The following is a 16,503-nucleotide window of genomic DNA, read 5'->3' as shown; positions in this document are numbered from 1 at the left end:
AAAACATACAGCATTGTATAATGAAGAAGCAATGTATACTTAGCCATGAAGTGCGATACATACCGAGTGAAATAGTTCCGCTTAGATAGAATAGATGGCGCTGTAATCGCCTCAACTTCATACTTATCTTAACCAGCTAGGACGGTGTCATTTCCACAGTCATAGAGTCTTCACCAGGAAGAGCTTCCTACAATGCTGTATGTTTTCCTTCTCGGTACATAATATCGGTTTTATTGTTATGTAAAACCGTCATATTGATGTGCCTCCGGAAAACATACAGCATTGTATAATGAAGACGTGTTTGTTATCTGCTGGTGGATGTATATAGTACAATATAAAACACAACGCTATGATGATTATGAAGAATTAAGGTCCGGGCTTTAGCTAAAGCCGTTATTGTTTATATAACTATTTTATTTACTTGCCATTATTCTTAATCAAAGCATAAGTATTTAGCAATTATTATTCTTAGTTACGGTATAAATATAACCACAGTTACTAGTAACTATATACTCATCTGATTTAGATGTACAATTAACATAATAATATAAACTTTCTATCATAACAACAAGGTATTTCTATAATTACGATGGTGCAAATGTATTAAAGAAAGAGTGATGAGTTTTCTCTACGAGAGTCTATCTCGCGGCAGTAATGATTAAAGAATCTATGTATTTGAAGATTTCCAATTACCCCGTGTAATAAAAAATTTCATCTATTGGTTGATTTTCGACCTAATTATTTTGCTGTTGATGGATAAAAAAATATTGTTTTTACTTGAGATCTTGTTGTACCTGTTACTCAAAGCAATTTTTTTTTTTTTTTTTTTAAAGACAGTTCACACCAATTGACCTAGTCCCATGCTAAGCTGGTGAAGCTTGTGTTATGGGTACTAGGCAACGGATATACATACATATTATAGAAAGATAGACATATAATTACATATTTAAACACCTAAGATCAATGTTCGTCCCAGCCGGGAATCGAACCTGGGACCCATGGATTCGCAGTCAGGGGTACTAACCACTAGACCAATGAGTCGTCAGGACTAACTGAAGTCTCACTAAAGTGATAGGGCATATGTTTTATCGTGGTGTTTAGAAAGTTTCCATGTTGACTGGCGTCTTGAGTGTCTGTCTTAGATTCGAATACCGGTGTTAAATAAATGTTACCACCATCATCCACGAATTGCTCGTCAGTAATTTCTAATAAAGTGAACCCTGCGGCCCAATGCTAAATGCAATACTGTGGCTGTTCTGCGAGCCGTATCGAATAAAGTGTCCCTAGGAGGGTTGGAAGAAAGCCAGTCTAGTACTATTCGCGGGTCCCACGTGACGGATGATTTCACGACTTTTGGTTTAGCTACTCCTAATACTCTGAGGATGTGTTTAATAATAAAATTTGAAAGTGTTTGTTGTTCTACATGGGGACCGCAAAAAGTTAAAATTGCCGATTTGCGAACAAGGATGGTTGATAGGATAAATTCCTGTTTTGGCTTTCTGTACTGTCTAAGTGTTTGTTTTGTAATATTATGTATGTTAGCTGTAAGATTACTTATAATTAAATAAATAAATTTTCTTTTAGAAAAAGTGATATTAAATTTTTTGCAATATCGGCTGTTTGAGGGGATTTTGGGTTCACTTGAGAGTTGTCACACCATGACAGCCCTCTTTTGATTGCGGGTAAATAAGTGGACAGGTGGAGTGACCAACTCTTCAAAAGTAAATCTTTTTCCAGTGTGGACCAGTCTTTTATTTGGGCACCCCACCCCCAATTTCCCAAACTTTTAGGGTCAATGCTTGTATTTGTGGAGGAGACAGTGCAATTGTCGTATCTAGGAGTGTCTGCGATAGGTATTGAATTTCGTGGGGGTGATTTAGAGACCTGGATTTCATGTCCTGCAGCCAGAAACCTTGCGGCCAATCTGAAGCAACTATCAGATAGGAACCCGTCGCCCGGTTTAGGTGTGCTAAAACTCAGGGTAACAGACTTGGAGGGGGAAACACCCATGCTAGAGGAGGAAGGTGCCACTACGCAGCCTTTTTTCCCCTTTATAATCTGTCTGCTATGATCACCCTGGTAGGTAATGTACCGACAGAGATATGTTGAATTTGTCCGTCAGGTGCAATAGTTTGAAGGTTAGTGTAAGTAACCCTATCGATTTCGTTCCTCCTTCTGTTTGAATGTATGCAATCAGAGTTTCATTTGTCCGATTGTATTAACACGTGTGTGTTTTGTAATATTTTTACATTTATTTTTATTGTGGCTATCACTGCATATAAGTCCTTTTTGTTGCAGTGCCACGTTTTCTATTGGTATGACCATTTTCCTGACAAGGTTTCCGTCTAGATGTGAACCCCCCCCCCAACCCCAATCCGAGGCGTCCGTCGCTAGGAAGTGGGTTGCAGGTTCTTTGTGTATAGGCGTCGTCTGATGAGTAGCTCTGAGCCACCACATCAGTTCCTGCCCTACAATCTGAGGCAGCAGTTGACCTCGACGGGGTCGGATCTTGTTGAATTGTCGCAGAAAGACCTGTACCTGGCGACAGTGAAGCCTCCCGCGGGGCACGAGTTTAGTTTGAAAGTTTGCGAAGTTTACTTGCCCTAGCAAAGCTTTGTAACTCGCGAATACAACGCATAACTATGGTTTTTGCGCTGTATTTTTACCTTGGGTAGCGACATCACATTGACCATAGTATTCCAGCGAATTCCAAGGTATTCTAAATTTTGGGTTGGTACCAATACGGATTTTTTGGTAATTGATTTTCCAACCTAGGTGTTCCAAGTGTCTCACGGCCTCCGCGGCCTGAGAATCTAACTTGGCGGGTGTTCCAAGTGTCTCACGGCCTCCGCGGCCTGAGAATTTAACTTGGAGTGGTCTTGGTTGACCAGAAGGTAGTCGTCTAGGAAGACTAGCACTCGACATCCTTTCGCACGTAAGGTCTCCGCGACCCAACATGATACTGCAGAGAAAAGGTGTGGTACTGACGCTAGCCCAAAAGGAAGGCAAGTCATGTTTTCGTATAACTGCCCTTTTTAGCTGAGCATTAAGAAAGGTCGGTGTGATCTCGCTGCCGGTAGATGGAAATAGGCTTGTGATAAATCTATTTATCATCCAGTCCCCTAGTTGAAGAAAGTCTGGGACTAAGCCGTGGGTGATCAACCGAAAATGTTTTGTCTTTACGAATCGGTTTAGTTCTCGCAAATCTACAACAGAAATCTTCGCATCGTGCCGTTGCTTTTCCTGCGAAGAACCATTTTGGATATAAAACTGGGGGTTTTGTTGAGAACTGTTTGTAGGATACCTTGCTTGATTCAGGAGTTCTATGATTATCTGCGATGTCGTAGGTGACGGTTCGGTTGCGTATTGACTTACTATTCGATTTATTGGCATTAACAAAGCGGTTTCTTGTACAGAGGTATGCGGAATCCTTGAATTATGTTGGATAGTAATTTTTTTCCGTCATTGTTAGATAACGGGTAGTTTTAAAGTTGTTTATGACTATCGATTTTCCTGTTAAACGTTCGCATCGTTTCTTGTTTTAGGTGGGTATTACGAAAATTATTTTTTCCATTTTGTGCCTGGTGTCTGTATTTGGATGTAGACGCTTACGATTCTTTGTATCTAGGTTTAAAAAGCTCTTACTCTTGAAGGTTGCGGTGGAGATAACCAGAATTGCGGCCCACCGAGGGATTGTATTAGGGACGCGAGCTTACTTTTGTCAAATAAAAATTCCTCGCTAGGAGGTATATTACTAAGCGCAGTTTGAATACTTTTATCCGAAATCTTACTTATTAATCTTTTACGCCTAGTTTCTATACATTCCGCTCGTTTTCCGCATACAATTTGCAGGGTTTGTTCATGCAATTTGTAAGAAGGTGATTCATTACCAACAATATAGGATATTTTTGTGAAAAGATTTAATCGCGGGTTTTAATTCCGTTGGGTTATTACGAGTCCAGTTTATGATTTTTTGTAATCCAGATTGTAGTAATTCCCTTTGACATAGGAGTTTTAAAAGCTTAATATATTATTATATTTTTATATATTTATTTTGTAATTTTTTCTTTTTTATCGGCTTTCCTAATAATCTTTTTATCATCAATATTTGTGACCAAGCCCAGAGATTTCGATTTTCGGGTCGACGGATTAAAAAAAAAATGGCTATAGTAGTTGGTCGGTCAGTGGGTACCCTCGTCATTGGACGCACTGGCGTTGACATTTGGTACATAATATCGTTGATGCATTATAAAATTTGTGAGGAAACTCACCTGATTATATAACGCGTCGATCATGGGATCGACCGTTACCTGTGCTACTCGTTTCCTTTTCTTTCGTGGCGGTCCCTCGCGCTCCGAGTCGCTATCAGACGCGCTGCTGGTGCACGTGGAGTCCTCTTTGTCTTGTTCGCGACCTTGCTCGACACTTTTTTAGACTACCTGCCTGATCGGCCCCGGCGGCGGCCTTATCGGCATCGTGAGTCCATTACGCACTTGTAATGTATAAATAATGCGTTTTGCTAATAATTAACACTAAGAAAGACTATAAGGTTTTAAGTCGTTATTGAGTCGTTTCGGTTTCGACCGCACGCGGCGAAAGTACACAACGCTATGACTGTGGAAATGACACCGTCCTAGCTGGTTAAGATAAGTATGAAGTTGAGGCGATTACAGCGCCATCTATTCTATCTAAGCGGAACTATTTCACTCGGTATGTATCGCACTTCATGGCTAAGTATACATTGCTTCTTCATTATACAATGCTGTATGTTTTCCGGAGGCACATCAATATCAAAAAAAATCATTTACTGTAGGCAAATCTTTGGCCTTTTTACCCATTGCGGTATCGGAAGGATAAGCGGATCTAAGAGTGAAAAGACTTCACTATTGGCTCCATATAAAAGAATGGCTTGACTAGAATAGCGATTCGGTTTATCGTAAAAAAAAATATTATCAAATTTTTCTTTTAGTTTCGTTGTAATGTATATAACAAAAAAAAATCATGTGTCCAATTCACACGTGGTAGAAGTGAAACCTTCAAAAACAAAGTTTTTATGATTAAAATATGTAAATTAGACTTTTTCTCTATCTAAATGTAGGATCTTTTCTTTAACAAAAAATATATTTTAATGTTAAATTTTTATTTATAACTTTAATATCAATCTTTAATTTGGTAAAAACTAAAATAATAAAAGTTTGAAATAAATTCACAAGATCCAACGTGGGAGAAAATGAGATAGGAAGCATTATACAGTGTATAAACTTTTAATTAAGTGTAGTACGAAGTTTTCACTTCAAAAAGTTTCTATAACTAATGATTTGTAAATAAAATTGATAAATAATCTAATTTTATAATTAAACTACTTACTTGACTTACTTATTTAATTTTCATCAAATCTGTTTTTTACTTCAGAAAATTTTCAAATACACACTAATTTAAAGTTTATACCTCCTATCTCACTCTCTCTCACGCCAAATCCTATTAATTTATGTGTCTGTCTCTTTTTACTGTCACTTTTTCCGTTGCTTCCGGTTTGAAATCACAACGATTCTAAAGAAGTTTCACTTCAATAATTACAACGGACAGCAAAACGATAACAATAATTATATGTTATATTATGATAATACTGATGCGTCCATGAACGAATGTGTGGCCACGACGTCGGCGTCAATAGAAATTGAAGACCAAAATGGATTTCCAACGTATAAAGGGCAAGGAAATTAGAAATGGCGAAAAAAGGGTAATATGTTGGAAACCAAGGCAAAGTTGAATGGCGATGACAGTCCCCGGAGCAAATACCCTCGAAAAGAGGTAAAAAAGGGTGATTGCAGAAACGCTATACAGATTGAAGGGACCGAGCGGAAGAAGTTTTTACACGTATGGCGCTTAAAAAAGGAAACGTCGGTGGAATGTTTGGAAAGTTATGTGAAAAAAAAATATAACAAAAAAGGGTGCGTGAACTTATGTACGCGCGTAAGAAGTTATACTTTTTTGGCATCATTAAAAATAGTTTTTGATTGCATGCAAATAATTAATTACAATTAAATAATCAAAGACTGGAAAAGGAGTCAATATAGTCAATAAAGTTCAGTTTACATTTGAAAAATTAAATAAATAAATATATATTATTATTCTCTTGCATTAAGTTTAACATAAATTATATTATTATTCGAATGTTATTTTTAAATTATGTTCAATGCCGTTGCATCTTCAGTGGACAACTTAATTTTGTGTCACGGTGCGCGCGCATCGTAAAATTTCACTCTCATCAATTTTTCATAACGCGCCTAAAGAAGTATAACTTCAAAAATGTGACAGTTAGCGTAGAAAAGATAAATCATAAAACGGAAAGGGACTATGCATCTTTTATTATTGGTGTACCAGAAAGTGAATATAAGGTACTCTGTCAACCTGAAAATTGGCCAGTAAATATAGAATTTTGTGATTGGGTGTGGTTTCGGAGATCGAACAAAAGTAAAGAAGGGTGGAAGTAAACCAATTATTGATATATTCTATCAAAACGTAAGGGGGCTTCGGACTAAATTAGTTAACTTTAACGCAAGTGTGTTGACAGCAGAGGCAGACTTGATTGCTGTCACAGAGACAGGCTGTAATGAGTCAATAGCTGATTCTGACTTGGTTCCAATAGGCTTTACTATACTACGATGTAATCGCGCGGACTGGCTAAATTCACAAGAATTTCATTATTTATAATTAGTTATAAAATGGTTAAGGTTTTTAAGTTTTTACTTGTCATGTTTATATTATGTTTTACGTTAGTTTTCTATTGTATTAGTATTAAGTTACTGTAAAAATAGGAAATATGGAAAATAATAATAAATAAATAAATAAATAAATGATTCGTCTCTGTTTGTACAATCTGTAAACTGCTCTTATCTAAGTTTCAAGACGTCAAAACGGTTAGTGTTTGACGTCAGTAAAACGTCAGATGACAGAATAACAAAGTTATTCGACATCTGTGTTAACTGTTAATTTACGATTTTGTAGAATTACGAAGCAAAAATTAATAAATTGAAAAATGTTTTGACGGCAATATTCAAAACAATTATAGCATAATTTAAAAATTGTATATTTCAAAGAACATATTTGTATTTTTAAATTCTATACTTTATACGTGTTTATGTGGTGCTAGATTAAAAAGTACGCGTTTTAGGTAGGCCGTGTTTCGGGTGAGTTGAATAGTTGATAAGTTTGAACAAAGCGGCGAAACGTTAACGATTTCCGAGTCAGCGTTGTCTGTAGCTTGTTTTATATGCTTAAGTTATATAATTAATACAAAAATGATATTATTAAGGACATTATCAAGTGTACATACTACCCGTTTATCACTACGCATATCAGGTGAATGACCTGTCCTCAAACCAATTAACATTGCAATAAGTTTGCATTTTTAATGAGGTTATAAAAGTATTTACTTAGTTGGCATTTACATCAAGATAGTGCTAATAGTATTTAATTCTTTTGCAATCATTTTAATCAAGTTTTATGTTGTGTGATAATTAAATTTCCTTTTAGCAGGTTTGTAGTAGACATATAACTTCTGATATCGAGGTATTACATGTGTTTATTATTATGTGATCTTCATTTAAACAATAATAATTTAGTTTGCAGAATGTCTTCAATAAAGTTTCGTTGGGGTTTGAGTGCTTCAGAGCCTGAACAGACCCCTGTCTTGTTTGTGGGGCAGCCAGCTCATCTTTCAGCATTGTCCTGGCAGGATGTGAGGTGCAAGCTTGAGTCAAGAGTAACTGAAGAGGTAAATTTTCTATTAGTGATTTATTACGAAATTATATTAAATATAAATTCAATAAAATTTAAAAGACACATGGTTCTATGATCTTTTGGTCTAATGCAATCACTTTCTCTAGGTGTGGCGACGTGGTCTCGCCGTAACTTCGCCTGGTGATGTCTCAGAGTTATGGCCACGTGGTGCTGCTCTTGGTGTCCTTCCTCCAAGACGTTCTAGGCACACTGCTCCCTCAAGAAACCATTCTTTATCAAAAATTGTCAAGTCAGCACTACGTTCTGCTGCTGAAGAGTATATTGTTGTAAGTATTTTTAGAATTTAGCTGTTTAACCTTGACTAGAAAATGTTGTGTTCATAAGTGTACATTAACTTACCTATATGAATCAATGATATTTTGATTTGATCTCCAAAATTTATTTTAAAACATAAAATTATAGTTTCAATTATTCAAAGATGAAGGCATAAATAATTTGTTATGACAATATTATAAGTTAAAATAATGTATAAACAGCTGGTATGTCGCAAACGAGATGTATTAGCCAGTGCAGTGGCCATAGCCAGGTCAGTCCCTCTCTACTCGGCTCGGTCTGGCTCTGCTCCACTGAACTCCAATCAGCCTGCCCCACCAGCTAACACAAATCTCACTGTTGAGTAATTCATTGTTAATCATGGTAAGTTCTACATTGTTATAATGTATAAGAATTTTTACTAAACATAATATGTAGAATGTATACTTTTGTTGATACAAATTTTAGTATTAATAATTTAAACCAAATAAATTAAGTTAAGTTTGACATTATTCTTAAGTTTCATGCTTCCAAATTAAATTGAATGTTTTTGGAATTGAGGAAACACCAGTCATGAGGACCACCATGCTTTTTGGTTGCTATGCCATTAAATTGTAGCTTAAGTGAAACATTGGTACTTTCAACACAGCGCCATCTGTTAGAATTGTGACTATTAAATAATAAACAAATATTTTGCAATAAAATAATATTGCGGATAAAAATTGAGATGTAAGCTATCCTATCTTTTAATTTAGATCAAACTGCACACGGTGTGCAAATTTAATTGATGTCGGTTTGGTAGTTTAGGAATCCATAGCGGACAAACAATGTGACAAGTAATTTATATATATTAAGAAGATATAATAAATATTTTCCTTCAGATAGACTTTTTTCTATTAGGCTTGTTAGAGTATTTAATCACAGTATAGAAAATAAAAAAACCTCACTGTCTGTGCATTGAAAAACAGTGCCTTCTACCATTTATATACTTATGCCAAAATATTTTCCTGAGTGGTTTTGCTAACTGTAAGTTATTTTTAATATCTTAAACAGAACATACCAAATGAAAATATGTATACATATTCATACATTATCCTAGGATTATTTAATTCATAGAAGGTGACTCCGAAGACGAAGGTACCAATGCGCACGCCCTAACAGATGGGACCCTGTCCAATGAAGAGCTTGGCACTATACAGGATGTAGCTGATTCCGTTCGCCTTGCTGCAAGAATTACAGACACACCCGCTAACATTATGGATGTGGATGCTTTTGTTGAGGTGAGTTTAATTTTTTTTTATAGTTCTGGGGGCAAACGGGCAGGAGGCTCACATGGACACTCTCAATGCCAGAGGGCTCGCGAGTGCGTTGCCGGCCTTTAAGACTTGGTACGCTCTTTTCTTGAAGGACCCTAAGTCGAATTAATCCTCGAGAATTAGTTATTCACCTTCCAGTTTCTATAATCTCAAGTCAGTATCCCTGTTAGTTATGATATAACTTAAATTTTTAACTTCTATATTGTAAAGGCCGATTTACATTATCTTAGTGTTTAGGAGAGTGCTTTAGTACAACTTGAAAGGCAAGTTCTTTAGTGCTTTAGTGCGTTGCGAGTGAACGTTTACATTTCTTCCAGTAGAGTATCATTACAGCGCCACAATGAACGCGCAACGACGTCGGCAAATACGCTCTATTCTACGCAAAATACTAACTGTAGTTATGGAACAAATAGAAGACGAGATTTTATTCGAAATAAATAAACTAAATATAAATAATAAACAAAATAGCTTCTTTTGAGGCAGTGTATGCCGAATGCCTAGCCTGTTTGTTTTTGTATAAATTGTTTTTAACGTTCCACAAACATTCGTGAACAACATATTCAGACACAAATTTGATAGTTGTATCTTCCGACCATTTAGCCATCTTTAAAAATCAAAAAACACGCACGCGTTTCACGGCACTTATGCACTCTCCTAAAGATTTTACTAAATTACGTGTTTACACACAACGAGGGAAGATCTCGGGTGGTGCGCGGGTGCGGGAGGGGTATCACTTGAAACAAAAATAAAACGCGATTCTATTTTGGTTCAACTTGAAAGTCAAGTAGAACCGTACTAAAGCAAGTAGCGTATACATGTTTCAACTAAAGTACTATCCTAAAGCACTCTCCTAAACACTAAGATAATGTAAATCGGCCTTAACAGTGTCTAAAATTAATAGGCATAATTAGTGTTTATTTATATACATATACTATGTGTTGGAAATGATTCAATTTTAAAATAATTTTGCAGATCTCTTCAGCTAAAAATTTATAGCAAATATAAAATTAAGTTTACTTGTTTAAAGAAAATAAAACAAACAGAAATAAATACCATAAAATTTTGTGATTTATATAGATTATAATTTTTCAGGAAGCCTGTAAAGTAGCCAAGAAGCTAGATATAGCTGAACCAACAGTGATACGTGGCGAGGCACTGGCAGAACGTGGAATGGGTGGCATCTATGGAGTCGGCAAAGCTTCCACTAAGCCTCCAGCACTGGTTTCCTTGTCTTACATGGCCCCTGGAGCCACAGAGACTGTGGCCTGGGTTGGCAAGGGCATTGTTTATGACACTGGTGGCCTTAGCATCAAAGCCAGGGTAGGTACAATTTTTACTTGATTAACAATTATTTTTAAAATAATTACTCATTTTTATATTTCATATAAGGGAGCGTTCAAGTATTACGTAACGAATTTTGGGAGGGGGGGGGGGGGTTTCATTTGATAAAACGTTACAAAGCGGGGCGGGGATTGAATAACGCGTTAATGTTAATATTATTTTCGACTTTCCAAAGCTTACACCACATACTTGGGTACAGGAAAACGTTACGGCGCGAAACATGGGGGGGGGGTGTCAATAATCTGAAAAAATTGCGTGACGTAATACTTGAACGACCCCTTATGTTCCTAATTTGAAAGAGAATTTACTGCCTAATTAGGTTCTTGTATAATTTTGAGTTAAAATAAATTTTCCATACAATTGGTTCAATAAATTTTTAGAATTTTTAATAATATCTCCGTATTGTAGGCTTCGATGGTGGGCATGAAGGGTGATTGTGGTGGGGCAGCAGCGGTCTTAGGTGCCTTTGCGGCTGTAGTTAGAGCTAAACCTACTGTCAATTTACATGCTGTCTTGTGTATCGCTGAAAACTCAGTTGGGCCCAATGCTACTAGGTAAGTTTAATTTGGTGACTTTTATATAAGGTATAATCTAATAAAATATATAATGTGACCAGTGACATTAATCCATTTTAAATAGCATGATTCTGAATGTGAATTTATAAAAAAAAACAGTACTCAAAAATTTACTACAAACCTTTTTTTTTACAAAATAATTTATATTATAGTTACTTAAAATACACTTAGTCAAAATATAGTTTATACGTAGGTAGATACATTTATGAATGTCAAAATCGTTTATAAACAAATGGCAAAAACCAAGCAAAGCCTGGCCTGGTTGAGTTTAGGGTTTTAGGGTCGGTTGTTAAGACCTTAAAACCCTAAACCTAAACTTAACTAAAGCGATTAAGTTAAGTTGCGCTAGTGTAGTTTCTGAATATTAGGTACAATATGTAATCATAAGTTAACTGACTAAATTTTAAATGCTAGGTCTTATACAAAGAATAATATAGAATTGAATTTTTTTTATATTTAATAACGTAAGTTTGCTAATTCTTACCACACACATACATAGATACATAAATATAATAATAATAATTTTAATATGGCAGTACAGGCAAACATAAGATTCATAATTGCACCTAAAAATAAGCATCTTTACTATGTAATGTTTTCAATATGGCATGATAGGAAATTAGGAATGTATATATAGATTTTAAACTTTTCCTTTATTATTATGTTACAACATAATAACCAATAATTAATTTTGTTGGCCCCGATTTCATTTTTAAAGGAAATTTGACATCTCTTTTTCATCAATCTGAAGAATCGATTTATGTTGTTTTCTATGATACTTGATCATGTATTATTTGTGCGTATAGAAATTAGTGCACAAACACAAGAAATTCAGTCTCATATTCGTCTTTTTAATAGTGGTTTAATTCATTTAATTTTCAGGCCAGACGACATTCACCAGTTGTACTCTGGTCGCACTGTAGAAATCAACAACACAGATGCGGAAGGTATGAAGTTTTATTGCTCTATACGAAATTGAAACCTTATAGCGTAGTAATGGAATTAGTGAAATAAATAGGTGCTTGATTTTTATTATTATTTGTATTAGTTATGCTTTGAATATAGTAAATTAGTTTTATATCAATACAAAAAGTTTCAAAAACTGTTAGTAAATGAAATCGTAAATACTTTTAAAAAGGTTTTAACTTGAATATTAATATAATCAATTTTAATGAATATTAAATAATTAGATTCTATGTTAAAATAAATTACTTTAAATGGTATCATATTATTTATCAAATCCCACGACGCTTCTTCCGGTCAGACTTATAAATATTTAAGTAAAATTATGTTAAGTTAGTGCTAGGATTCAGATGTTTGCGTGCTTAGACGACTACGACTCCCAAGTGTCAAATGCATTTTTGACGTTCGGGACTGACTTTTTAGCGCTAAGACTCGTTTATGAACCACCCTTAGTGCGTCGGATCAGTTGAGTTCGAGTTATAAAACTATTCGTACAATATTGTGGACGAATGTTGATGTACTTTCCCCTCAACCGATTAGTCAAACCGTTGACTGGCCCGAAGGTCCCAATAGCTGGAATGACTTTGTTAGCGCGTTTCAGGGTATGACGTCATCGCAGTGATGTGTATGCGCAGGTTGTAGTTGCTATAGTATGTTTATTATGTAAAATTTTAGGTCGTCTGGTACTAAGTGACGGTGTGGTCTACGCTCGCCGGGATTTGAAAGCCGACACCATTGTTGATGTGGCAACACTCACCGGGGCACAGGTATGTTGAAATAACTCCTTTATAACATATATAATATTTTATATATTTCAAATCTTATTGTATGCATATACAATTTATAAAAATATTACAAGAATTACCAACAAATTAACGTAATTATCGAATAAATGGAACTTTTGAGGAAATAAAACTATTTTTTTTTTAACCTATTAAAATTTATTGAATTAATTAAAATTAAATTATCATTGTTATAGCGCTTATACTAACATTTTGTTTTTAAATTTTCCAGGGCACAGCTACCGGTAAATACCACGCAGCGATTATATCGAACGCAGCCTCATTGGAGCGGGCCTGTGTATCCGCTGGACTGAGGTCTGGCGACCTGACTCACGCCCTTCCATATGCGCCAGAGCTTCACTTCACAGAGTTCTGCAGCCACGTGGCCGACATGAAAAATAGTGTTGCTGTAAGTTTCAATCAAGTTATTTTTGTGGATTTTTTATATTTTATATATAACCGTTGGTATTTTGTAACTCTTTATAGCGGTTTTTAGGGGCCGTTCACACTAAAATCAGCTTTTTTTGACCCCCTTCCCCCCTATTGTCACGCTGTGTCACACTTTCTATGACCCCCCCCCTAGAAATATTTCTCTACAATCGGTATTGCGCCATCTTCAAAACTACCGTCCACTTCATCGTCATCTAACCATTCTGCATCTTCCGTACCATCGTTTTTATCTCCTATTACAACCTTTCTTTTTTTGTTTTGGATGTAAATTTTTTAAATGCTGTAGTAAGGTTTTGTTAGATGTGTAATCTCAACGAACGTCACGTTGCCGTATACCCCCTGTCCCTCCTTGTCACACTCATCCAGACCCCTCCCCCCCCCTTGTATGCGAACGTATTTTATGAACGGCCCATTACACAACTGAGCGTTTATTAAGGATTTTTTTGCTACCACTATGTAGAATCAGCTGCGAACCAATTCGACTCAGGGATATAAACCGAATTTATTATATTTAAATGTATTTATTATAATAGATTTTTAATGATATTTTCAGTAAAGTAATCTTGATATTACAGGATCGAAACAATGCGCAGCCATCTTGTGCTGGTCTCTTCATTTTGGCACATTTAGGCTTCGATTTCCCCGGACAATGGCTGCACGTGGATATGGCTGCGCCTGCGCACATTGTAAGTACATATATTGAACTACTTTAAAATTTTACAGCCTTATTTTTTACCGACTTCAAATATTGTTGAAGTTTGGCCTCTTTGTTATATTGTTGGAATTGGATAATTTTTGGTATGGTCATCTATTTGAATGGTTGTGTAGATTTTGTATATTTGCTCAAAATCATTTGTATACAAGTTTTAAAAAATCTGTTCAATAGTTATGGAGCTATGCACGCATTTCTGTAAGCATATTCATATTGGTTCAGGTACAGTTATTTAAAAGTTGATTTAATTGAAATTAAATGAAAATAACAGGTTGGTCATCTTCATCAATTTGATTCTGAATAGTGCATTTGAAAAAGCTTATTTTGTGCGCAATATTTGTGTAAATTATTAATCATAATCCAGTAAATGCTTAATAATAATTACCATCTTAATGATCTAGTCCAATCTTATTGCACTGACTATATAATCATCTGTCTCTTTTCATCATAGCATAAAGACAATGCGATAGAAAGAGACGAAGAGTTCTTCAAGAGTGCAATTAGATTTAGTTATTATACATATGTGATATTGTTTCAGGGTGAACGAGCGACGGGTTATGGAGTCTGCCTATTGTCCGTGCTATTCGGGAAATATACAAATAGCCGTCTTCTTAAGGCTCTTAGTCCATTACGCTAAATTGTCTATGGATTTACAAATGTTTTTTATCATGTTTTGCAATAGTGGACTTTATTTTTAACGCAAAATAATAAATTTATATACAAGTTGGGTTTTACGGAAAGAGAAAATTATCATTATACTTACGAATATTAATCGATGCTAATTTAATTCAAATAAAACTTATTGGCGGTTTAGGAAAAATCTCTAGAAATATAAAATTGTCTTAAACGGGTTTTTATATATTATTTTATATTGATAATGATAATTTTCTTACCCCAATTGTCAAAGTACAATAAACATGGTTCTATGTATTTTAGAATGTGCACTTTCACTGGACAATTCCTACCTTAAATTGAATTTAAAAAAAAAATTAATATCGCCACAATGGCTGAACAGATCTGAATGAAATATATACGTTTTTGACGTAGCAAAGTCATACTTAATGCTGTCTTGTTTCGGAATATCAACCCCAGTGATTAAATAGCAGTATTTCATATTCTTTGCACTTAGTTAAGTATAGGATAAGCATTTATATCGTTCTTTTATTAGTAAGTTTTTATTCATTTTGAATGTAATTAGGGCTCGTTTTATATGCACTGATTAAGGGAGCGTTCAAGTATTACGTCACGCAATTTTTGGAGATTATTGACCCCCCCCCTCCATTTAACGTGCCGTAACGTTTTTCTGTACCCAAGTAGAGTACTTTACCCAAGTATAACAAACGTTTCGTGGCCACCTAGTGACTCTTTATACCTAAAAGTTACCATTAAAGTGTAAAAGTACTGGAAAGTCGAAAATAATATAAACAATAACGACTTAATTCGATTCCCGTCCCGCATCGTAACGTTGTACCAAAGGACCCCCTCCCCCCCAAAATTCGTTACGTAATACTTGAACGCTGCCAATTAACGAAAAAATCATTTTTGATTAGATTTTTTTTCAAAGCAATAATATTTTGGTATAAGCTAGCATTCACTTCCTAGTATTTTTTGTCACGCTTCGATTTGAATTTTTTTTATAATGAATCTTTATTAATACTAAGAAAAATCACTAACATACCTCATACAATTTTAATAAATGAAGCAATAATAAAATCGTTGATTTTGGATTAAATCGCGTTAACTACTACATTTTTTTATGAAGTCATAAGAATTGAAAAAGTACAATCTGTAGTTGTAATAATAAACAAGTTTTAATCCGTAAAATCATGATTATTTAGATAGTATTTTTATGAGATACTGGAAATAGTATTGGTAACAAAAACATGAACATCGCTTGTATGGTAAAAAACTCCATAAACATGTCAGTTGGAAACAAATTCTGTATTTACAGTTAAAAGTACCTAAGCCTATAATAAAAATAATATGTAACATCTAATAAGTTCATGGCATTATATATTTTTAAATGTTTTTGTAATTTAATAAAATATGTATAGATTATTGCGTTTTATTTTTTTATAAATAAAATGTTGCACTCACCTGTACAATGTGTTAAAACAAATCAAACCCAAATGTGTGTAGATTTTCTAGCTTAATAAATCATTTTATAAATTCTTGTTTCATTCATTATACATTTTATATGGCACAAATTGTCTAAGTATCATTAAGAGCTATTACGCACTGTCGACTTGTCGCCGGCGACTCGGTCGCTGGCGACTGTGAGTTTCTACAGTTTAAATAGATGTCTACGC

General features: G+C 34.9%; 1 protein-coding gene across 1 annotated transcript; it reads left to right on the top strand.

The window, feature by feature from the left end:
* The first annotated feature begins 7,435 nt into the window (after positions 1–7,435).
* Positions 7,436–16,363, top strand: LOC125050101 (probable aminopeptidase NPEPL1). Its single transcript, XM_047649707.1, is given in 12 exon segments — positions 7,436–7,539; positions 7,626–7,777; positions 7,890–8,069; positions 8,280–8,439; positions 9,172–9,335; positions 10,464–10,691; positions 11,121–11,266; positions 12,170–12,234; positions 12,926–13,017; positions 13,265–13,441; positions 14,058–14,168; positions 14,733–16,363. Coding segments are annotated over 11 exon segments (1,566 nt in total). The 5' UTR covers positions 7,436–7,539; positions 7,626–7,633; the 3' UTR covers positions 14,832–16,363.
* The last annotated feature ends 140 nt before the right edge of the window (positions 16,364–16,503 follow it).

Source organism: Pieris napi, chromosome 6 (assembly GCF_905475465.1).
Source record: "Pieris napi chromosome 6, ilPieNapi1.2, whole genome shotgun sequence".
Taxonomy (NCBI): domain Eukaryota; kingdom Metazoa; phylum Arthropoda; class Insecta; order Lepidoptera; family Pieridae; genus Pieris; species Pieris napi.
Note: the sequence above shows the minus strand (reverse complement) of the source record. Positions and strands in the feature narration are given on the sequence as shown.